This window comes from Pan paniscus, chromosome 17, assembly GCF_029289425.2.
Source record: "Pan paniscus chromosome 17, NHGRI_mPanPan1-v2.0_pri, whole genome shotgun sequence".
In the NCBI taxonomy this organism is placed as follows: Eukaryota; Metazoa; Chordata; class Mammalia; order Primates; family Hominidae; genus Pan; species Pan paniscus.
Window position 1 is genome coordinate 76074412 of NC_073266.2, and position 21869 is coordinate 76096280.

General features: G+C 45.0%; 1 protein-coding gene across 3 annotated transcripts in view; it reads right to left on the reverse strand.

Moving 5' to 3' along the window:
* ALPK2 (alpha kinase 2) overlaps nt 1-21869 on the reverse strand; it is a 130986-nt gene that overhangs the window by 52099 nt on the left and 57018 nt on the right. For all 3 annotated transcript variants that reach the window (XM_034943824.3, XM_055102424.3, XM_063597342.1), the window contains one exon: nt 1452-4845. In XM_034943824.3, coding sequence (XP_034799715.2) covers nt 1452-4845 — 3394 coding nt within the window. The remainder of the gene's footprint in view (nt 1-1451; nt 4846-21869) is intronic.

Sequence of the window (21869 nt, forward strand, 5' to 3'; positions counted from 1 at the left end):
AATCTATTCAGCCTCTGGGCTGAAACCAATTTTGAGAGCTTTTGAAACATTGCTTCATTCTATTTAATTTTTTTTTTTTTGAGACAGGGTCTCACTCTGTTGCCCAGGCTGGAGTGCAGGTGGAGTGTGGTGGTGTGATCACAGCTCACTGTAGCCTCGACTTTCTGGGGTCAGGTGATTCTCCTTCCTCAGCCGCAGAGTAGCTGGGACTACAGACGTGCGCCACCATACCCAGCTAATTTTTTGTATTTTTCGTAGAGATGGGGTTTCGCCATGTTGCTCAGGCTGGTCTCAAACTCCTGGGCTTAAGCAATCCTCCTACCTCGGCCTCCCAAATTGCTGGGATTACAGGTGTGAGCCACAATGCCGAGCCATTCTCTTTAAATATGCTTTAAAATATAGATGCTAATAACCTGATTGGATACTTCCAAACTCTTCAGAAGGCAGTTTTGTCTTTAAACCTTTCTGCAACAGGGGTTAGGACCCATTTGATGGGATGGGAATAACAAACGCCAGCCTCAAAGTCTAAGGACTCAGGTTAAGAGAGGAGAAAATTCTTCCCTTCTGATCAAACAGCCATCCATAGCTTTTCGCTCCAGAGCACACAGGCCACTGTAGCTTGCTGCAATATTTTCTCTTCTGACTTCTACCAGGGTGTGTGGGGAGGGAAGAAGAGCTCTGAAATAAAACAGGCTAAAATTTGGTCTATACATGGAATTTGGGACTGAAATGATTCCTTAGACAAAGTAGAATTAACTGCAATTTCAGGACTTTTTTTTTTTTTAACAGCATCATAGGTAGAGGTTGATCAAGGACTTTTGAGGCTCGAGTGGTCTGAAACCTAGAACAGAGACCTCAGAGGACTTTAGATTTAGATAAATGGGAAGGGTGAGTTGAAAAGAAATGTTACACTCAAATTTGGAAGAAAAACCAAGGTTCAAGGAAGTTATTTTTAATGAAAAATCAGTGATTAAAGAGGAGAATCCCAATTTGTACCAAAATATTCATTTCCACAAATCCTGCTTAGTGCATGGTCTATTTCATTATACTAATTAGCTACATTGATTAATGCTTCTGTTTATATTTTTAAATAGATTTTGTAAAAGAGGATAATTAAACGGAAAAGCACCTTCATCACATTCCCCTCCAACAGACATGCCTACAGGCGGCCTTTATCAATGGTTCTCAATTGTGGTTCTGCCGATAGATCACCTGGGAACTTGTTAGAAGTGCAAATTTCACACACAGGGGGAGGGGAGCAATCTGGGTTTTAACAAGCCCTCCAGGTGATTCTGATGCCACATGCTGAAGCCACTTGGCCACAACCACAGCATCAATGCCCACCTGGGGGACACTGGCCTTAATTGCAAAGGACCCTCGAGGACACAGGAACTGGATACCTGGTCTACAAGCCCAAACTTTAACAATGATGGACAGCAACAGAGCCTCACCTCTTCCTTCTCTTTTGCAAGATGGCTTTTTTGGGTCTTGTTTCTCTTCTGTGTGTGATAATGATGTTTCGAGTTTGGGCATCTTTTTAAGAAAGGCTGAGTTCTTTCTGATATTTTCCTTTTCTTCCAGTTTCAGCCTCAGGGCTGCCACCCTGGACAAAATTTTCTTCTTTACTCCCTCAGCTAAATGTCCACTGCCTGGGGCTTCTGGCTTCCTCTTGACCTCCTCTGACCCCATCACTGCTGTGAGGGCCCCTGGCGATTTGCCTGCTCGGGCTTCCAGGGACTTCTCTCTCTCCCTGGACTTTTTCACACAGCCGAGGGTGCCCTTTTGACATGGATCCTGCAGTAACTTAGGGGCTTTCTCTAACTCACGTTCTCCTGAAATAAATGCCAAGCTCTTCGCTGAGGAGCTAGATGAGCTTGGGGGTTTGGTTTCCCCAATTTGAAGCACCTCTATTTTAGGTTCCTCCATTTTGTGGCTTATCAAAAAGTCTGTGACATTTCCTTCAGGAGATGAAGTACAAGGGAACCTGGTAAGATCAGGAGAAGAGGGCAAAGGTTTCCCACGCTCATTCTCAATAGTTCCCCTTTTCTGTGAAACAGGAAACACATACTGACGCTTTCTGGGCTCAACTATGTCATTTTCAGGGACGTCATGAATTTGGCCTGTGGAGTTGTGCGTGTCAACCCCAAGAGAAGCATGAGTCATTATTGGAAGACAGCTAGAAAGAGGTGAAGTGGGGGAAATCAATTCTGCTTTGTCCTTTTTGCTTTGCTCAGCCTCCCCTAAGCTCCCATCACTGCTTTCTTGTATTTGGCCTATGCTACATCCACTTGGAATTCTTTGACCGCCTTCGCTGGGTTGCAGGACTTGCCAAATGGCAGTTTTTGCCTCCTCAGGTTGAATTTGTTCAGCCTCCTGCTTCATACTGCCTTCTTGGCTTCTGCTGATTCTATTTTCACTCAGAATGGTTCCCTGGAGACATGGAACTTGCAAAATGGCCGGCTGGATTTCCGCTTCGTGGCCCATGTTTCCGTCATTTGATTGGCCCCCTTCTCTGGCGCCCTGTGGTGTGGTTTCAGAGGGCTCTGGTTTTCCAGCCCTGGTGTACTCTATCACACTTATCTCATCAATGGGATCTACAGAGGACTCTAGGATTTTAGGGCAGGTCAGAAACTTTTTAAAGAAGGCAGTGTGATCCATCTTGAGTTGTTTTTCCTCCTGGTCTTGACTCACATTGTTAACATTTTCCTTCCCTCCAGTTTCAGAAGCCGCTGACAGTGAATCTGTGACAGATAACTCCTTTTCATCTACAGGGTCCACGGATGACTCCAGGAGTCTGGGTTGGCTGAAACCCCGGGAAGAAAGACTTCTCCAGTGTACACTGATGGTGGGCTCTTCGCCTTTATGGCTTTCTCTGCTATTAGCAAGGGCTGAGTCAGCATCCTCTGGACTGTGAGCCAATGCTGCTATTTCAGAGGGGGCCAATTCAGGCACAACAGCATCTGCCTTTAGACTATCAGGTACAGCCCAGACCTTGTCAGGAATTATGAGACCACCATCTGATGCCTTGCTCTCAGAATTTGTCAGTTGTCGTGGTGGCCAGATTTCGGAAGCGGAAGCCTCTAGAGTTATAATCTTCAGCTTGTTGCCTGCCTCCCAATTTCCAGGTCTATATTCTTTAGACTCTTCCAAAAGGATATCAGAGAGAGATGGAACGTTGCTCAGAGCCTGACTGTCTTCTTCCCCAGCAGTTTCAGCCACCACGGAGACCCTCGTCCTCCAACCTGAGCGCTGCCCTGCTCCTTCCCTAGAGCTTGCTGGTGAGTGGGCCGTGGGCACCAAGTTTCTTTCCTCTTGTGCAGCAGATGTCGTAGGCAAACTTTGTTGGAAATCAGGTGCAGAAAGAGAACCCTGCTGGGACAGGCTCTGCTGCTGGAGCCCCTGCTTTGTTTCACTTCCTCTTTCTTGGAAATTCTCTTCATAGCTCCTAAAGTCTGCTCTGTCCACAGTCTGGCTCTTATCTCCAGACAGGTTATCAACCTGAAGAGGGGAATTACTGCAGAAACCCTCTCCCTCTGGGAGCTGCAGGACATGGTGTGGGACTCCTGGCACACTGGGTGCCCTGCAAAGTAGCTCTTTTGTAGATTTGATGGTAGCACCACTTAAAATATGATCCAACTGCACTTGGGAAGGAAATTGGGAAACCTTTTCATGGGATGCACGAGGGAACCTCTCCTCAGTGCCACCTGCATGCTTGTCCTCAGGAATTGACACAGCAAGGTATTTGGCTGGGTGGACTTCGGTGGCAATGGTAACAGTTGATGTGTCCTCAGTCTCCCTGGTCGCTTGAAAGCACTCATTATTAGCAGTTAATGTTGTTGGCTTCTCCCAAGGAAAACTCACAATTGAACTATAACTGGCTGGTGTGGCTGTGGTGTCTGCGGCACTAGGACTGGGGCTCTTATCACCTCCTTCTTTAAATTGCACTAAAGGATTGTTCTCAGAAGAAAGGAGCTGTGTTTCATCAAGCCCTCCTGAGTTGCTGGGGCTTGGCTGCTCCTGGCCAGCATGTACTGTGGAGGCCAGTGGGTAGGTGGAATTCTCCACCTTGGCTAGATTTTCTCCTGTGGCACCTTCACTAGCTGTGTGTGAAATGTTCAAGGTGAAAGTACTGGTAAAAAGAGGGGACATGACTGAGTTGCCGTCCTTGCTGCTTTTGCACGTAGACACTGAAGTCTCAGACACTTGTGTCTGAAAAAAGACTTCCAGTGTCTTGTCATTAGAAGAACATAAATCAGATACTTTGTTTTGACCTTCTGCCAGTTCTACAGTATCTACAGAGCAAATTTCTTGAGGCAAATATTTATCAACTGGTGTCCCAACAAGAGAATCTATGGTATCAAAACATGTTCCTTGGTCACCAGCCTCAAAACACTCCATTGCACACACTGCTACTCTGTCCCTTGGCTCATCACACACATTTTCCAGGGTGAGGGCAGTATCTGTGGGTTCAGGGGAAGCAACAGAGACAGCCACAGGCTCCCTGAAGTCAGCACGAGCATCCTTGGGGAGATGCCTTGAGAACACACCTGGGGACATATTCTCATCATTGGCTTCTGAGATGCTCTGCTCATATTTTAGGCCTTCCCTGAAATTGTCAGGTATGTTGCCATCTCTGTCTTGTTTTTCTTCCTGCTGTGGACCACAGGTACAGGGTTTGACCTCCGAGTGTTGAGCAAATGATGCATTTTCCTTGTGGACCCCTCCTAAGTTTGAGAAGGAAATTGTTGTGGTCCCAGTGAATGGGGACTCCTCCCCAGCAGGCTCTGAGAAAGCTGGCATCTGGCTGCAAGAGATTGTCTCTCTGACTGTTTCCTGAATTTGTACCTAGGAAGATGAAAAGTGATATTAATAGAATTGTTCATGGGAGAGCCCACAATAGGGCATAACTGCAATCCCAAGAGTGTTAATCCTCAATGACTGTAATAATGGACAAGAATGATTGAAATCTAAACATTAATCCCCCAACTCCCTCTAGCTATTAGAGATTTCCTAGAAAACTGCAAATTTAAGCAACTCTGTGTTCCAGGGGGCCCTTTGTCAAATTCATCATTATAAGCAAAAAGCCTCCTGACAACCATCATTTATTTAATGATTTCTTTCTCTCTTAGGAAATAGATGGAAATAAATTGAATGTTAACTGTTTTGATCAAGTAAGTCACAACAAGAGCTGTGCGCATCTTTCCAGAAAGATGAATCTCACATGATCATAATAAATGAAATAAACAGTACTTGCAAAACAGCAATAAGCAATCTTTGTCCCCAAAATATAACAGCTTGCTGGTTAATAATTGCTATGGTTTGGATATTTGCCCCCTCCAAACCTCATGTTGAAATTTGATCCTCAGGGTTGAAGGTGGGGCCTAATGGGAAGTGTTTGGGTTATGGGGGTGGATCTCTTACGAATAGATTTATGCCATCCCTCAGGGGTGGGGGGAATGAGTGAGTTCTCAATCTATTACTTCCTCGTTGTTAAAAAGAGTCTGGCACCATCCCCACCCCCACCCTGCTTCCTCTCTGTCCATACTATCTCTGAAAATGCCAGCTCCCCTCTGCCTCCCATCGTGAGTTGGAAGCAGACTGAGGCCCTCACCAGATGCAGATGCCTAATGTTGAACTTTCTAGCCACCAGAATCATGAGCCAAATAGGCCTCATTTCTTGATAAACTACCCAATCTCAGGTATTCTGTTATAGCAACATGAAGTGCACTAAGATAACAATGTTACTAAAAAACAGAGAGAAGGCTGCCTTTGAACCCACCTCTAATGAATAAATGGACTTATGATTGGCCACCAGCACTGCCAATCATTTATTTCCTACAGAAGCTTATAAACATCGCAGAATGTATCCCAGACTTTAAAATAGATGCCCAGTGGCAGGCAGACCACCTCTACAGGAAATAGAAGATTCAGGACTGCTTAGGTTTTTGAGAAAAGGGGAGAGGGGGAGGGAGGGAGGAAGAGAGGAAGGCAGAGAAAAAGAAACCTCACATTCTGAGGATTGAGCCTTTCATGGTACTATATGAATGTTCCATGATATTGGATATTGTTCAAGGAAGCAGCAAACTCTTTGACTAAATCCTTGTCTCATGAAACTTTTAGCTCATTGATTATTTCAAAACAAAGAAAACTTATGTCCAGCCAAGGAGAAGAAAATTACTTCTAATTTCTGAAGCAACTCAGTCTTTGCTCCCAGGACTCCTGCCTTGGACAGCCACATTCAGATGTGCAGGGAACAGATGACTGGCCTTGGCGGGATGGGGTTCAGGGGTGGGGATGAAGTCTGTCTCCCAGCGTATGACAAAACAGAGCTGAAATGTTCATGTGCATATTATGGCTCCAATGTCATGAGATTGATTCTCATAAATCATACATGACAATCAGTCTTACTACCTTGTGGTCAATCCCTGTATGTACTGCCCGTGGGAAACAGGACAACAGCATAATCACACCTCTTTCCACACTTCCCCCAGGCTGCTTACAGCCTGTCAGTCATGCATCTCTCATTTTCTCTTTTAAAGCTACTTTGAGGTTCATTTAACTCATATTTGATGGGCATAAAAATGCTAACTAAACAAGAAAGAAATTTAATATAAACTCCATGAGGGCTAGGACTACTTAATCTTTCAACAAATATTTAGTGAATGCCTCCAAAGTACTAGGGAGTGTTTTAGATAATGGGGATACAAGACAGGCAAATGCTCATCTACAAGGAGCTCCCATTCTATGTTCTAGTGAAGGCCTGTTATAGCGATTAGCATGAGGTAGATGCTTACTAAGTGTTTGTTGAGAGAATGAATAAATGAATGAACCATGTACCAGTTGAGACAGCTGTAGCCAACTTCACCCATTAAAGCTCTACACTCGAAAGGGTTTGAACTTTCATGTGCTCCTGACTTTGCAACAACCCCGTTTTAAAGGAGACTTTGAACCATAAGCACTACTGGTTATCCTGGTGTTCCCGGAAAGAAAAGTATATTTGTTCCCTTTCTAGATCCCTTTTTCTTCTTTATTAAAAAGAAGAAATATCATTTCTGGGAAATAAGGGATAAGGTATGTTTTTTAAAAGAGTTTGATGTGCATATGGTTTCCTCTCTATACCTCAATATCTGTAACACATGTAAAGAGTATTTTTCTGGTTTGGTATTTTGGTTCAGCCTTTTAAGAATATGCTATAGCACAAATAGACTGAGTCATTAAGCACAGAAAACATAGGGAACTTCCTGGTCATTATGTGAAATGTATAGAGAGACTGCCCCATCAAAAACACCACCACCCCTCTCTCCGGCCTTTCTATCCTGCCTGCATTTCCACTACCTGTGTCAGTCCCTTATTTTAAGGTCCTGGTATTATCACAGTATCTTCAGTGTCAACAGACATTTATGGAGTAGCTGTCATGTGCAGAATTCTCTGTCAGGCACTGGGCAATTTTTTCCAAAGGGCTTCAGTTAAAAAGTTACTGTGATATTTACTGGGATGGTACCTTTATTCTTCCATGATTGATTACTATTACATCAGCAAAGTAATAAGCGGGTACCTAGAAGAGACTGACATCTGAAGAGAATTAAACACAGGACAAGTTTTGATTAGGATGAGCTTGGTCACTGGAATAGATCATCATAGTATCATGCCATGATTTACAAAATAATCATATTCCATTGAGATTTATCTGCACCTTTCCTCTTGTATTAGTCAGTTCTTGCACTGCTATAAATACCTGAGACTGGGTAATTTATAAATAAAAGAGGTGTAATTGGCTCACGGTTCCACCGGCTATACAGGAAGTATGGTGGCAACTGCTTCTGGAGAGGCCTCAGGGAACTTTACCCATGGCAGATGGCAAAGCTGAAGCCCACATCTTACCCAACAGGAGCAGGACCAAGAGCGAGCAAGGGGGAGGTGCCGCACACTTTTAAACAACCAGATCTCACAAGAACTCACTCATTGTCACGAGACCAGTACCAGGAGATGGTGCTAAACCATTCATGAGGAACCACCCGCATCATCCAGTCACCTCCCACTGGGCCCCACCTCCAACATTGGGGATTACATCTCAGTGCAAGATTTGGTAGAGACACAGATCCAAACCATATCGCCCCTCTTACTTTTAAATTAAAATTCTACTTCAAAATACCCTAGTGAATCTCCACATGTAAAAAAATTGGTTGAATCCTTGACCATGTAAATTCATATATTTGACACACATTTAGTGACCATCTACTTTATACCAGGCACTGTTCTAGGCAGCTGGGAAACATCAATGAACATAACAGAGATTGCTGGCCTGTGGAAGTTATGTTGAAGCAACAAACCGTACAACTGGCCCGCTGCTGATAAGCAATTCCATAAATTTGATTTTAACCAATGGGGTTTTTTTTGAAGTGAAGCCTTTAACAGCCCAGTTCATATTTGTACTTGCTTACGGCATCAGTTTCAAGAGCAGGCTCCTCGGTTCTCATCCAGAGGCCAGCTCACAGAGAAAGGGAAACCACAGACTCACACCTTCCCAATGAGTCAGACCTTTCTTTTAGGAGGAGATTTCTTAGTTAAGTCATTACAAAAGAATGCTAGCAAATGATTCTTCTGCTGTGCACCTACTCTCAGCATAGAATGAGTGCTGAAACTTAGAGTGAGTGCTGACACAATTTCCTTATGTAGGGAAATTGTACTCATTCAAGTGAAAAAAGGAGTGTTTGGGGCTCTAGGAGTAAGCCCAACATAGTATGTGGTGCGTGGACTTGGAGGACTAGCAACCAGCGTTTGTAGCCCAGCTTAATTGGATATAGCATGCATGACCACCGGTAACCTCTTTAGCTTCTCTGACCCTCTGTCTCCTCCTCTAAGACTAACCACATGCATGTCTGCACCATCTTGTCAAGTGCCTGACATATTGCCTGGTGCCCAGAAGGCATTCACTCACTGATACTAATTTTCCTTCTTCTCTGTGAAAAAACAGCAGTAGCTCAGGAAAAGAGGAAGTTGGGGAGCTCTGACAGGCAGAACCTTGAGCTATGAGCTTTATGAGGGTTTTCTCATCTGATCTGTAAAATAAATCTGAGAAAAAGATGTTATCATCTCTTCTTTACTGATGAGATGAATAGCCTAGGTCCAATCATAGAAACCACACAGTAGGTTATATAAGAGAAGTTCAGTATAAAGAACTGTTGACTGTGATAGAAGAGTGCTATAAGGTATAAGGAAACTGTCTATAGTACTCTAGGTAAGGGAAAGTACCAAGGAAGGACAAAGTTGGAAGAGGTTTAGACCTACTTGGAGAAGGTGTGGTTAGGCCACCAGATAGCACAGAAGTTCACTGGTGCATCCAGACCAGAGCTGGCCTGGAATTGCTGAGAAAAGCAATAGACCTCCCTTCCAAGTGCAGGCCAGGAGTAGGTGGTCAGCATGCAGTGGCGTGGGTGTGCAGGGGAGTCTGGGCATGGGTGGTCACAGGGGCTGAAGCCTTCAGAGCTTGTGGGCTACATGTGGTGTGGGTCAGGAGTTTGCAGAGTGCTAGTTTGAATGTCCACTCAAAACTCATATTGAAACTTAATCCCCAGTGTGGCAATACTGATGGGTGGGGCCTTTAAGAGGCGATTGAATCATGGGAGCTCTGCCCTCATAGAGGGATTAATCCATTTATGGATTAATGAATTAATGGGCTGAAGGATTGATACGTTATCAAGGGAGGGGACCTGGAGGCTTCATAAGAAGAGGAACAGAGACCTGAGGTGGCATAGAGCATGCTTAGCCCCCTCGCCATGTGATGCCCTGCTCTGCCTTGGGACTCTGCAGAGAGTCCCCAACAGCAATAAGGCCTGCACAAGATGCAGGCCCTCTACCTGGGACTTCTCAGTCTCCAGAGCTGTAAGAAATACATTTCTTTTCTTTATAAATTTCCCAGTTTCAGGTATTTTGTTACAAGTAAAGAAAACGGACTAAGTCACAGAGGGAACAAGTGCTCTGTGCACCAGACCTCAGGCGGCTATGTGTAGACCACACAGGAGCTTGTGGAGGCAGTCTGTGCGTTGATACAGGCAGGAGGCTTTAAGAGCTGGGGGCCATGCGGGGCTCTGGGTTCCAAAGAGAGAGGGCAGCAGAAAGGGTATCACTACACTAAGGCTACAAGGTTGCAGATGACCACGTTCTGGGGCCCATGGCTGAGGCAGGATGACCACAGGCTCTCCAACTCCACCAATGCTGAAATGACAGGAATTCTGTTCCTCCTGCAGTGTCCTTCCAGTGCCTTCTGCTGAGAAAGCGTAATACTGTGCTTACTTTAAAGAAGAATAATGGAATTTCATTAGTACAGGGCACATATTAAAGGGTGAATTCAGAGCTGAGAGGAATGAATTAAAAACCGACACATGAGGTCAATGATGTTTGGGGATGAGAAGTCTCCCCAGGGTCCCACAGTCAAAGGCAGAGCCAGGATTTAAAGCCAAGTCTGTGAGGCTACAGAGCCCTTTCCAACCCAGCATTTCTAATCAGGTAAGTTGGAACAAACCCCACCTCACCAAGGGCTGGGAACTTCCCCTAATTTAAGTCCAGAACTTCTGAGCTCCTGAAACACTTTGGATATGAAACTGCAAATGTCCTTCTTAGGTGCAACATGGCCATCTCTCAATTTCTCTACTTCCCTACAAGGTCTAAGGGTAGGGACTCAGTTATTCATTTCTGAGTCTCCAGAGCCTAGCACACAGGGACTCAAATAATTTTGCTGAATGAATAAGCAGATGAATGAATACAGGAGGGGAAAGGGTAAACCAAATTTAGTAATGTTTCCAAACCTCTTTTTGAAAGCAGCATTAAGCTTGGAAACTTAACGCTTGAATAGCATTTTTCAATTGAAAACCCATTCAACATGCCTCTGATTCCACAAACATATTATTTTCACTTATTGGCCTTTCCAAAGTTCTGCCTCCTAGGAATGTCTGCCATGGATTTAATGGAAAGGTGTGTTTCCTCTTTGTGCACCCCAGGATGTTCAAGGTTATGCTTTTCATCATTAATGAGTGTCTTTCATGCCAGCCAAGTGCATGACACTAATTTGAGTCACTAACAATAGAAAGTTGTATGAGATAAGATCCCTCTCCTCAAATAGCTTATAATCCAGTTGAAGAGACAAGATGTACATGGAAAACAAGATGTACATAGATAACAATTCTTGACAAGTTGTGCTAATAGCCAAGTGGATGAAACTTAACTAACAACGCTGCTCCAGGACAGAGTGTGGAAGGTCACCACTGTATCATCCTCTTCCATTTCAACGATAAAATTCCTGCAGTGCAGAAATCAGAGGTTGTAATCTTATGTCATATGTTTCAATTCTAAGATACTTCTTGAACATTTCCATGCAGTCTAAGGGACTTCTCTACTGATTGGAATGGGCAGATGTGGTAGATACTGTTGGCTGACTAATTCAACAGTACCGCCAATCCCCTTGTCTCTTGCTACCTCCAACTAAGAAGGCTGGAAAACCACACACTCTCCCAGCCTCTTACATAGCTAGATGGGGCAAAGGGGTCAGTCTGCCTAATGAGATGTTCAAGGAATCCCACCAAGGGACTTCTGGGGAAGCTTTGCTTTCCTTGTGTAAGGTACAGACATGGTGGGTACCTTGCCTATCCCCTCCTTCTTCCTTCAATCAGGATGTAATGCCTGGTGCTGCAGCTCTCATCTTCCAGTCCTGGGGCATGAAAATGAAAAGCCAGCACACTATGACTGGTGCAGCAGAAAGAGAGATGGAAGTTGGAGATTTGCAGTCATCGTTGAGCTACTGGAATGACACACAGACTTTCACTAGCCCCAGACTTCTTGTGAACTACAAAAAAAAAAACACACACACACACACACTATTAGCTAGCTGACTATTCTGTTAACTGCAGCTTCTCAGCAGCCTAATGGATAGAAGAGAAAAATATATGGCTGAGGGAAGAAGGGGAAGCCAGGTGAGGGTCACCTTGGAACCCTCTGGAGGCTCTGGGCAGCTCCTGGTAGGGATTAGCTGGAAGGGGACAGTGTCCCGTAGAGCAAGGGGTGTGGTCCCTGGAAGGGAGCTCAAGGTGCTGGTCAAAATGCCAAGGGATCAAAGGGCCTTAGGCAAGGTGAACTTGAAGTAGAGTGGGGGAGGGAGAATGGGAAATATGAGAAGATTGATTGTCAAAGGAGAGAGGCCACAGTTCTAAAGCCAATCAGAAGCCCAGGGCCAGGAGGGCCAAGCCACTCGGTCCCTAGCTTCAACTGGTCAGTCTTCCGTGTGCCAACATGCCCTACCATGCATAATTTTCATTCTCCAACTTCTTTTTCTTTTTTTTTTTAATGTTCTTTTAGTGTTCTTTCCTTCTTATCTGGATGAGGTAGGTAGAAATAGCACTGTGTCCTTCAACAGTTGTCTACACATCATCAATTTTCCCTTGTGGTTCCAGGAAACTTTAAATGAGACCTTCCCCTCTCTCCAGCCATTCTGGGCTGCTGTAGCCTCCCCCACGGATAACCTTTCCTAAATATCTGCTGAGCTGTCACAACAGGCAGAGCGTCATTCGGCCATTTGTCATTCGATAGATTAAATCCATACCACCTGGGGCTGCAAAACTGAAAATAGATAGCCCGGTCCCCAGCCAAAGAAAGCTTAAAGGCAAGCTAGAATATTTCAGGAACTTGAGTTTATTTTTAGGAGTTGCCTGATTGCCCAGAAAGAAGCTTCTCTTGAAGGCTTTGAATGTTAGAATAACACGTAATAGACTGGAGGACTGTAACTTCCTTGATATTCATCTAAAACCTCCAGTCCTGAAACAGATCCTAAACACCCCTGTATCTGACCAGCTCTTCTTCATTCCATTCCCTCCTAAGGGACAAGAAATCCTCAGCCAACTGGTGTTACAATTCTGTCTTCATTTCTTGAGAGTCATAGAGTTTGTAAAATACTGATTTGATCTTTTGCTGGGAGAGGCCTGGGTTTCCATGGCTCACACCCTTCCTAGGAGCTCTGTGCGTTCAGTGGGAGTCTTTGCCTGGTGACATGGTACGAGTGGAAGGGCACTAGAGCATGAGCCATGAGCATATGAATTTATTGTACATCTCAGGCGAGGTGAGCTAAGTAGTAATGCTACTATTAGTAGTAATAATTGCTAATCCCTACAGCCATTTTAACACATGGCAGGCACTGTTTTAACTGCTTTACTTACATTCATGCAGTTAATGTTGGTAAAATGGCATAGAAATCTATGACTTGAGGATTTTGGGTTGTACATTGCAAACGAAGGGATATACCAACTATTCCAACACAGGCGGGGACCATGTAATGGCAAACTCATGTGAAATGGGTCACAAAAACGGCTGTCTTCTTTTCCTGCATGCATCTGTGTTTTCCTGCATAGATGATGGGAGATTTCTGGGAAATGAGAGAGACAGAGTGAGCCATAATTTCCATAAAATGCAACTGTATGCAAACATAAGAAAAGATGGTGCTATGAAGGCCCATGATTTCTCTTGAATTCCACTAGGCATTTCTGAATAGTCTCTGGGGGGTTTTTTGGTTTTGTTTTGTCTTTTTGCTTTTTTATTTGCTGTGTCTTAAAAGACACAGGAGATGAGAGAAAAATGGAGTAGGGTGATGGAAAAATGATTTGAGTCTCAGAAAACTGGGGTTTGGTCTTGGATCTGCTACTATACAGGAAGTGGCTGTAGAGAAGTCACCAGGTCTCTCAGAGTCTTTCTTCCACAGTAAAGTAAGAGTTAGATAACACCTCTTGCTTCCCAACAGCTTTGGTGTTCTGTGACCTGCTGCCAAGTAAATGGGGCTTAAGCTTCACCCCTCATTTGCAATCAGAGGTTCCTTGGACTCCTATGGCTTCTAGATCTAATCTTCTCTATTAACAATGAGAATTGTTAGGGAAAAGGATACAGCATGTCACCATGTCACCATAGGTAGACCGATTGAAGATTGAGCCAGTGGGACCCCAGAGAGGGGCAGGAAAGAGACAGTGGGCTGGAGAACGGCTCACCATGAACATGCACTCTCTGGATTCCAAGTTCCTCTGCCTCCCTGGTCTCTTTCCTTCTCCCTCCTCTAGGCATTAAGTGCCTTGTGTCTTTGGTAGACTGCACTGTGTTGGCGTATAGACCCTATGGTTCATCCTGCAGAGTCCTAGAGGCTTACAGACCTAGTCCAAGCCAGTGAAAATCATCACAGCCACAGAATGCAACACCAGTGGCCTAAGCCTCCAACCTTGTTAGCCCTTTGTAAGATACAGGCTGCTTTGAAGAGCCAAGAAAAGTTATGGCTTCTTCCCAGAAAGTCTTGTTTTACCCACACAATGTTGCACATAATTTCCGGGGGGTTTCAGACCCCCTTGGGCCTATGGATATCCTGTTAAGGGCTCGTTGAGCCTCAGAATGAATCCCTGCTGTAGACTATGAGCCTGGGGTGAGTGGGATGGTATTGTTTATGTCCCACAAACTGAAACTTTCCTGCAGATTTCAGACAAAATGATAAGGGGAAAAAATTAATTCTTAGTCAGGTTCTAGGAGAGTACTTTCAAATCAATATCTCTCTTTATAGTTTTTAGAATTTGTGAGTAAAAGCAAAACCAAGGTAGTAGCAATTACCACACTGCAATGACAATAATACATTACATAAAGCAAGTTCTTGTAAATTTTAGAAGCAGGAAATACTTGTCACGATTACTACACTAGTACTTTGCCTCTTCAGCGTGGGCTTCAAAGTGTACAGCAGTGATGGTATTCGGCTATTGGAAAATCTGAATATAAACATAAATATTAAGCCAGTCACCTGCCTCAGATGCTCATACCAAAAAATGGTGAGAAAATGCAGGTTTGGGGATTGAGGATTCTTTATGTCCTATATCTCTTCTCTAGTAAGTCAGCAGGATAGTGATAGGACCTCGGGTTTGGTTTCCTGTGTTTTTTTTTTTTTTTTCTTTGAGATGGAGTCTCACTATGTTGCCCATATCACAGTGGTGCGATCTCGGCTTATAGCAACATCTGCCATCCAGGTTCAAGTGATTCTCCTGCCTCAGCCTCCCAAGTAGCTGGACTTACAAGCAAGTGCCACCATGGCCAGCTAATTTTTGTATTTTTAGTAGAGATGGGGTTTTGCCCTGTTAGCCAGGCTGGTCTTGAACTCCTGACCTCAAGTGATCCACCCACCTCGGCCTCCCAAAGTGCTGGGATTACAGGCGTGAGTCACCGCGCCCAGCCAGGCTTGGTTTCTTGATTGGCAGAAAATAACCCCTCTGGCAGTACAATCACAGGTGACGCAGCAGGCAACAACGATTACCTGCTAAGACTGAGAGACAGCTTCATTCCAAAAAAGAGACAACATTTCCTGGGATATTGAGATCGCTGAGAGGGACAACAACATTAATGTTGTTCTACTTGGTGCAATGAGCATGGTAAATGCTCAGAAATTATGTCAAATGAGTGAACATCTATGCAGTCTGATCTTTGTCCAACATCCCTTTGCCAACATATGTAGGAAGGTTTTGCCTCTTCAGTCTGGTTCTCTTCTCGTGTCAGATCTCAGCATCTCTCTGTTGAGACATTGATCTCCTACCTGAAAATTGCTCCAGGCTCCTGCGTTTTGGTTAATATGTAGCTTCTACTAAACTAAATCTCTTATTCATCACTAATAGTTTGGTGCCTGGTTTGTCGGGGTCTTTTTTAGATCTAAACCGAAGCTTTATGTTCTCTTTTGAGTAGAGAGAGAGAAGCATCTTTTGTTTTAACCACAAATAATTGAGGTTTCAAGTATGTACCACTTAGAAGAAGACATCAGCATAACTGTACCGACTATAGCCAGGCACCATGCACTGAAAGTGAGGATGTCCAGTTTACCCTGGGCACAGAGCTATAAATTGCAAGGTACAACAGCAGGGTTGCATTTAAAGATGAGGGAAATCAAAGGTAAGATGTGAACTGAGGAGGACTATGGTGCAGATTACACCAGAAATTCAGGGGCCCCTTTGGATGGATCCATCGAAACAAACTTTCCCCTTGTAGATGGAAGGAAAAATAACAATTCACAGAAAAGTTTCTGGGAAGCTGAAGTTGGTAGGGAAATGCCTGGAGAACCAAGGAGGAGGAAAACATCTGGAATTCAATGTTGTGATTTGAGCTAGGAAGGCAAAATATACACTGAGCTGATATTTGTGCATATGATGGCTTGAAAATTCACACACCTTACTTCTCAGGTGCCTGAGTAAATGTAATCCCTTTATTTTGTCTCTGGAACCGATCCTGTCTTCCTCATGGGCCCCCAATCAGGGATGTGGGAGATGAGTGGAAAATAACAAAATTTTCTTTCTGATTAAGCCTGTTCTGGTCCAATCCCTTGGGCAGTCCTCTAGGGAATGCTCACCTTCTAGTACTGCTGGCCCCACCCTCTGGAAGACAGTGTCTGAGCTGCCCTGCATGGGTAGGTGGAAGGGTGGCTAGTTCCTGTGTCCCGAAAGGGAAGCAGGCAAAGCTCTCCTGTCCTCTCAGTTTCCCTTAGCTTGCTCCACCACAATCCCGGCATTGCAAAACGTGAAGTCAGGACCTACGTGCCCCTCTCGCCCTGACTCTGTCTCCATCACCTTCCTCCTCCCAGTAGCTCTGAGCAGGGAAGGCTGTGTCCACTTGTCCACACCCTCACACCTGTTTGCTTTCAGATTGTGCAGAGATAAGATTCTCTGATCTAAGAAGAAAGGAACATAGAAAACTCTCTCAACAAAGCCAGACTGTAAGGTTATTGTCCTGCTTAAACAAATACAAAACCTATTTATTTTCATCTGTTTGCTTTCCACAGCACAACCCTTATCTATGCCTCTCTCACAGTACAACCCACATTCTGGTCTCTATGACATACAACCTCCTTCCCCTCCTCCATCACGTACAACCCCATCCCCATCTCCATCATGTAAAACCCTATCCCTGCCTTCATCATGAACAACCCCATCTCTGTCTCTATCACATACAACCCCATCCCCATCTCCATCACCTACAACCCCATCCCATTTCCATCATATATGACTCTACCCCCATCTATATCATATACAACCCCATCCCCATCTCCATCATATATGACTCTACCCCCATCTATATCATATACAACCCCATCCCCATCTCTATCACCTACAACCCCATCCCCATCTCCATCACCTACAACCCCATCCCCATCTCCATCATATATGACTCTACCCCCATCTATATCATATACAACCCCATCCCCATCTCTATCACCTACAACCCCATCTCCATCTCCATCACCTACAACCCCATCCCCATCTCCATCATATATGACTCTATCCCCATCTGTGTCATATACAACCCATCCCCATCTCCATCACGTAAAACCCCATCCCTGCTTTCATCATGAACAACCCCATCCCTGTCTCTATCACATATAACCTCATCCCTATCTCCATCACCTACAACCCCATCCCCATCTCCATCATATATGACTCTACCCTCATCTATGTCACATACAACCCCATCCCCATCTCCATCACCTACAATCCCATCCCCATCTCTATCATATATGACTCTACCCTCATCTATATCAGATACAACCCATCCCCATCTATATCACATACAACCACATCCCCATCTCCATCACGTACAACCCCATCCCCATCATGTACAGCCCCATCCCCATCTCCATCATATACAACACCATCCCCACCTCCATCGTGTACAACCCCGTCCCCGCTTCCATCACGTACAACCCCATCCCCACCTCCATCACATACAACCCCATCCACATCTCCATCACATACAACCTCATCCCTATCTCCATCATATACAACCCCATCCTCATCTTCGAAACATACAACCCCATCCCCACCTCCATCACATGCAACCCCATCCCCACCTCCATCGTATACAACCCCATCCCTACCTCTATCATATACAACCCCTTCCTCATCTCTGTTGCATACAATCCTCTTCACCTCATCACCATCTCACCCCCGAGATGGAGGTAACCCTAGTTTCCTGGGCTTCTTTAGAAGGTCCCAGAAACAAAAATGGGAAAAAAAAAACCACATTTTTTTCTTAATAATTCACTGTATCTACACTATTGGCAACTGTACCTGTTTCCTAGGGCTGCAAATGACCACAAACTGGGCAGCTTAAAACACCACAGCTTTACTCCCTCAGTTCTGGAGGCCAGAAGTGTGCATTCAAGGTGTCGCCAGGGCTGCACTCCTCTGGAGGTCCTCCCTTGCCTCTTCCAGCTTCTGGTGGCTCCTGGCCATCCTCGCCATTCCCTGACCTGTAGATGCATCACTCCAGTCTCTCCCTCCGTCTTCATGTGGCCATCTTCCCTCTATATCTTTTCGTGTGTCCTCTCCTCTTCTTATAAGGACACCAGTCACTGGATTTAGGGCCCACTCTAGTCCAGTATGACCTTATCTTAGCTAATTATATCTGCAGGTTCCAGGTGCACAAAATTGCAGGGAACACGATTCAACCCACTAAAGCAATCCATTCTTTTTCCAGCCTGTCCTTTTGGCCCCCCACTCCATGGTCTCCCATTTACTGTCCACAATCAGCAGTGAAGCATAGTCACTTGACTGGGTGGGTGGTGTACACTTGAGAAGAGAAAGATTTCAAATGAGATTTTAGTGGCAGAACAATGATAGGGAGGTTGTCCCTCTCCTGGAAGTTATGCCTACTTCTGTGCTAAGCAAAATCTGTCCAGAGAGTGGAATTCAGTGCAGCCAAGTCTATTCCTTGTCACCAGCCCAGCCTTCCAGACCCTGCAGTCAGCACCAGCCACTTCAGAATGTTCTGATGAAGACCAACCCATGCCTGAGTGGAATGTTCTGCTATCTCCTTATGAAGAGGCAGGGACTGAAGAGTTCCTTAAGTTTATGGTCAGATTTAGACCCTGAACTAGAAATTTAAGAGATGAAGGAGTAAATGGTTCTCATGATGGTTATTTTCCCATCCAACCCCATCAGTTTGATGGTAAATGTGAAAGCACTTGTTTTTAAATCATCACTTTAAAAAAAAATGCCCCAAATCGCAAGGCAGTATCAAAATACCTGTGCTGACTCAGAAAGATAATTTTTCAAGCATCAGCAGAAAGGGGAACTCACAGAATTTGCAATTTTACCTCCTGCCCTACCTCCCACCCCCACCCCAGTTCTGCAAATGTGGTAGAGGCAGTCAATTGGAGGGGGCGGGGGAATATAATTTTTCATGTTTCTGTCTTGCCTCATTAACTAATCTAATTCCTTTCAACAAATATTGACAGACACTGTGTTTCTTCTGCACATTCCAAGATGAATCAGACCTAGTGTCTGTCCCAACCCAGCTCACAGAATAACACCCCAGCTGGGCAAACAAATGACTATACGTAAAGGCTAGCACAGAGACAGAAATAACTTGCTACAGTAGAAATAATCACTTAGGGGAGAAGAGAAGGGACAAGTGTATCAAGGAAAGATACAGAATCAATATATTTGCTGCTGATGCATGTACATTCATTAATTCCTTTATTCAACAAATACTTGTTGAAAGCCGTCTATGTTCCTGGCCTTGTCCTAGCTTCTAAGGAAAATATCACCAGACAAAGTCTCTGTCTTCTTGAAACTTACATTCTGTGTAGGGAGGTGGTCAAGACTTAGGGTCGGCAGGTGTTCTATAAGGAGAGAAGGTTGTTAATGATCTAGAAAGAAAGCTATGGCAGTGGCCCAGATGAAATTATGAAGCCTGGGCTACCGTGGTGGCTGGGGGAATGGAGAGTGGGTTGATTGTGTCCCCCAAAAATAGGTTCAAGTTCTAACCCTTGGTACCTGAGAATATGACTTTACTTGGGAGTAGGTTTTTACAAATATAATCACATTAAAATGAGGTCATACTGGATTACAGTGGGCCCTAATCCAGTGACTGTTGTCTTCATGGGAAGAGAAAAATTTGAACACAGAGACACAGAGGGAAGAAGGCCATGTGATGATGGAGGCAGAGATTGGATTAATGTTGGCTCCAAACCAAGGAACCCCCAAGGGCTGCTGGCCACCACTGGAGCTAGGCCAGAAGTATGGGATGGCTTCTCTCTCAGACCTCCAGGGAAAACCGATACTGCCAACTGTCTGCTGATTTCAGACTGTGCCTTCTCAATTGTGAGAAAATAAATGTCTGATCCTTGAAGGCACCCCGGTTTTGGGTGCTTTGTTATGGCAGCCCTTGGAATTTAATACAGAGAGGAAAGTTCCATTGCAGAAGACACTGCGGAATTAGAACAGACAGGATTTGGGAATGGGTTAGACACAGGGCCTGAAGGCTAAGAATGCTTCAGCAACCACCCTCAGGACTCCAGCTCAGGGAATTTCACTACAAATAGGCTCAGTGAGGGATGGAGACTGCTTGCTCCAGTACTTGATACACCAAGTAAGTGCTTAATAAATGTTGATATGTTTAGGCTTTGTGTCCCCACCCAAATCTCATCTTCAATTGTAATCCCCATAATCCCCACGCGTCAAGGGAGAGACCAGGTGGAGCTAATTGAACAATGGGGGCGGTTTCTCCCATGCTGTTCTCGTGATAGTGAGTTCTCACGAGATCTGATGGTTTTCTAAGGGCCTGTTCCCTGCTTCACTTGGCATTTCTCCTTCCTGCTGCCTTGTGAAGAAGGTGCCTTGCTTCCCCTTCACCTTCTGCCGTGATTGTAAGCTTTCTGAGGCTTCCCCAGCCATGCTGAACTGTGAGTCATATTAAATCCTTTCCTTTATAAATTACCCAGTCTCGGGCAGTTGGGTTTTTTTTGTTTTTTGGTTTTTTTGAGACAGAGTCTCACTCTGTCACCCAGGCTAGAGTGCAGTGGCATGATCTTGGCTCACTGAAACCTCTGCCTCCCAGGTTCAAGTGATTCTCCTGCCTCAGCATCCTGAGTAGCTGGGAATACAGGTGTGCACCACAAAGCCTGGCTAATTTTGTATTTTCAGTAGAGGCGGGATTTCGCCATGTTGGCCAGGCTGGTCTCAAACTCCTGACCTCAAGTGATCCACTGCCTCGGCCTCCCAAAATGCTGGGATTACAGGCGTGAGCCACTGTGCCCACCCTCAGGCAGTTCTTTACGGCAGTATGAAAACGGACTAATACAAACGTGTTAGCTCAGCTATCGTCTTTGGGGCTGGAATGATGGACATTCGTGTGGATGCTTCTCAGGGTAGATCTATGTGGAAGACAAAGGCAGTCTGCCCAGCACAGAGTTGGTTCAGAATGGTAAAAAATCTGCCACTCTTGTCTCTCTGACTGCAGGGGTTTGGAGAAGAAAACTAGGCACCATGGTTGCTGATAGTGTGATGGGCTTCAGAGTTCATTTCTCATTCCCTGTCACTAAAGGCCACATCCTGATCCACCAGCCCTGATCATAAGACAGAGAGTAGCATCGCGGAGTGGGCACTGACCTGCAGGTGCTCCTCCTTCCACCCCATGGGGGATGTCCCCTCCCCGGCAGCCTGCCAAGGGTCCCCAGCCTCTAATTCTCTTGAGGATCTTGCCTAGGATCCCCGAGATCAGTGTGTCTTGTGCTTCAGTTGGTCCTTTTGACCAGCCATGAAGTAACAGGCTTCTCTGCCCTCCCTTTTCTCAGGTCTGGAGATTCAAAGGATCTGGCCTGGGGGTTAACAAGCCTGTTTATGCCCATCATTGGAACCAGCTTGATATGGTTTGGCTGTGTCCCCACCCAAATCTTATCTTGAATTGTAGCTCCCATAATCCCCACGTATTGTGGAGGGACCCCATGGGAGGTAATTGAATCATGGGGGCGGGTTTTCCTGTGCTGTTCTCATGATAGTGAATAAGTCTCACAAGATCTAATGGTTTTATAAAGGGGAGTTCTT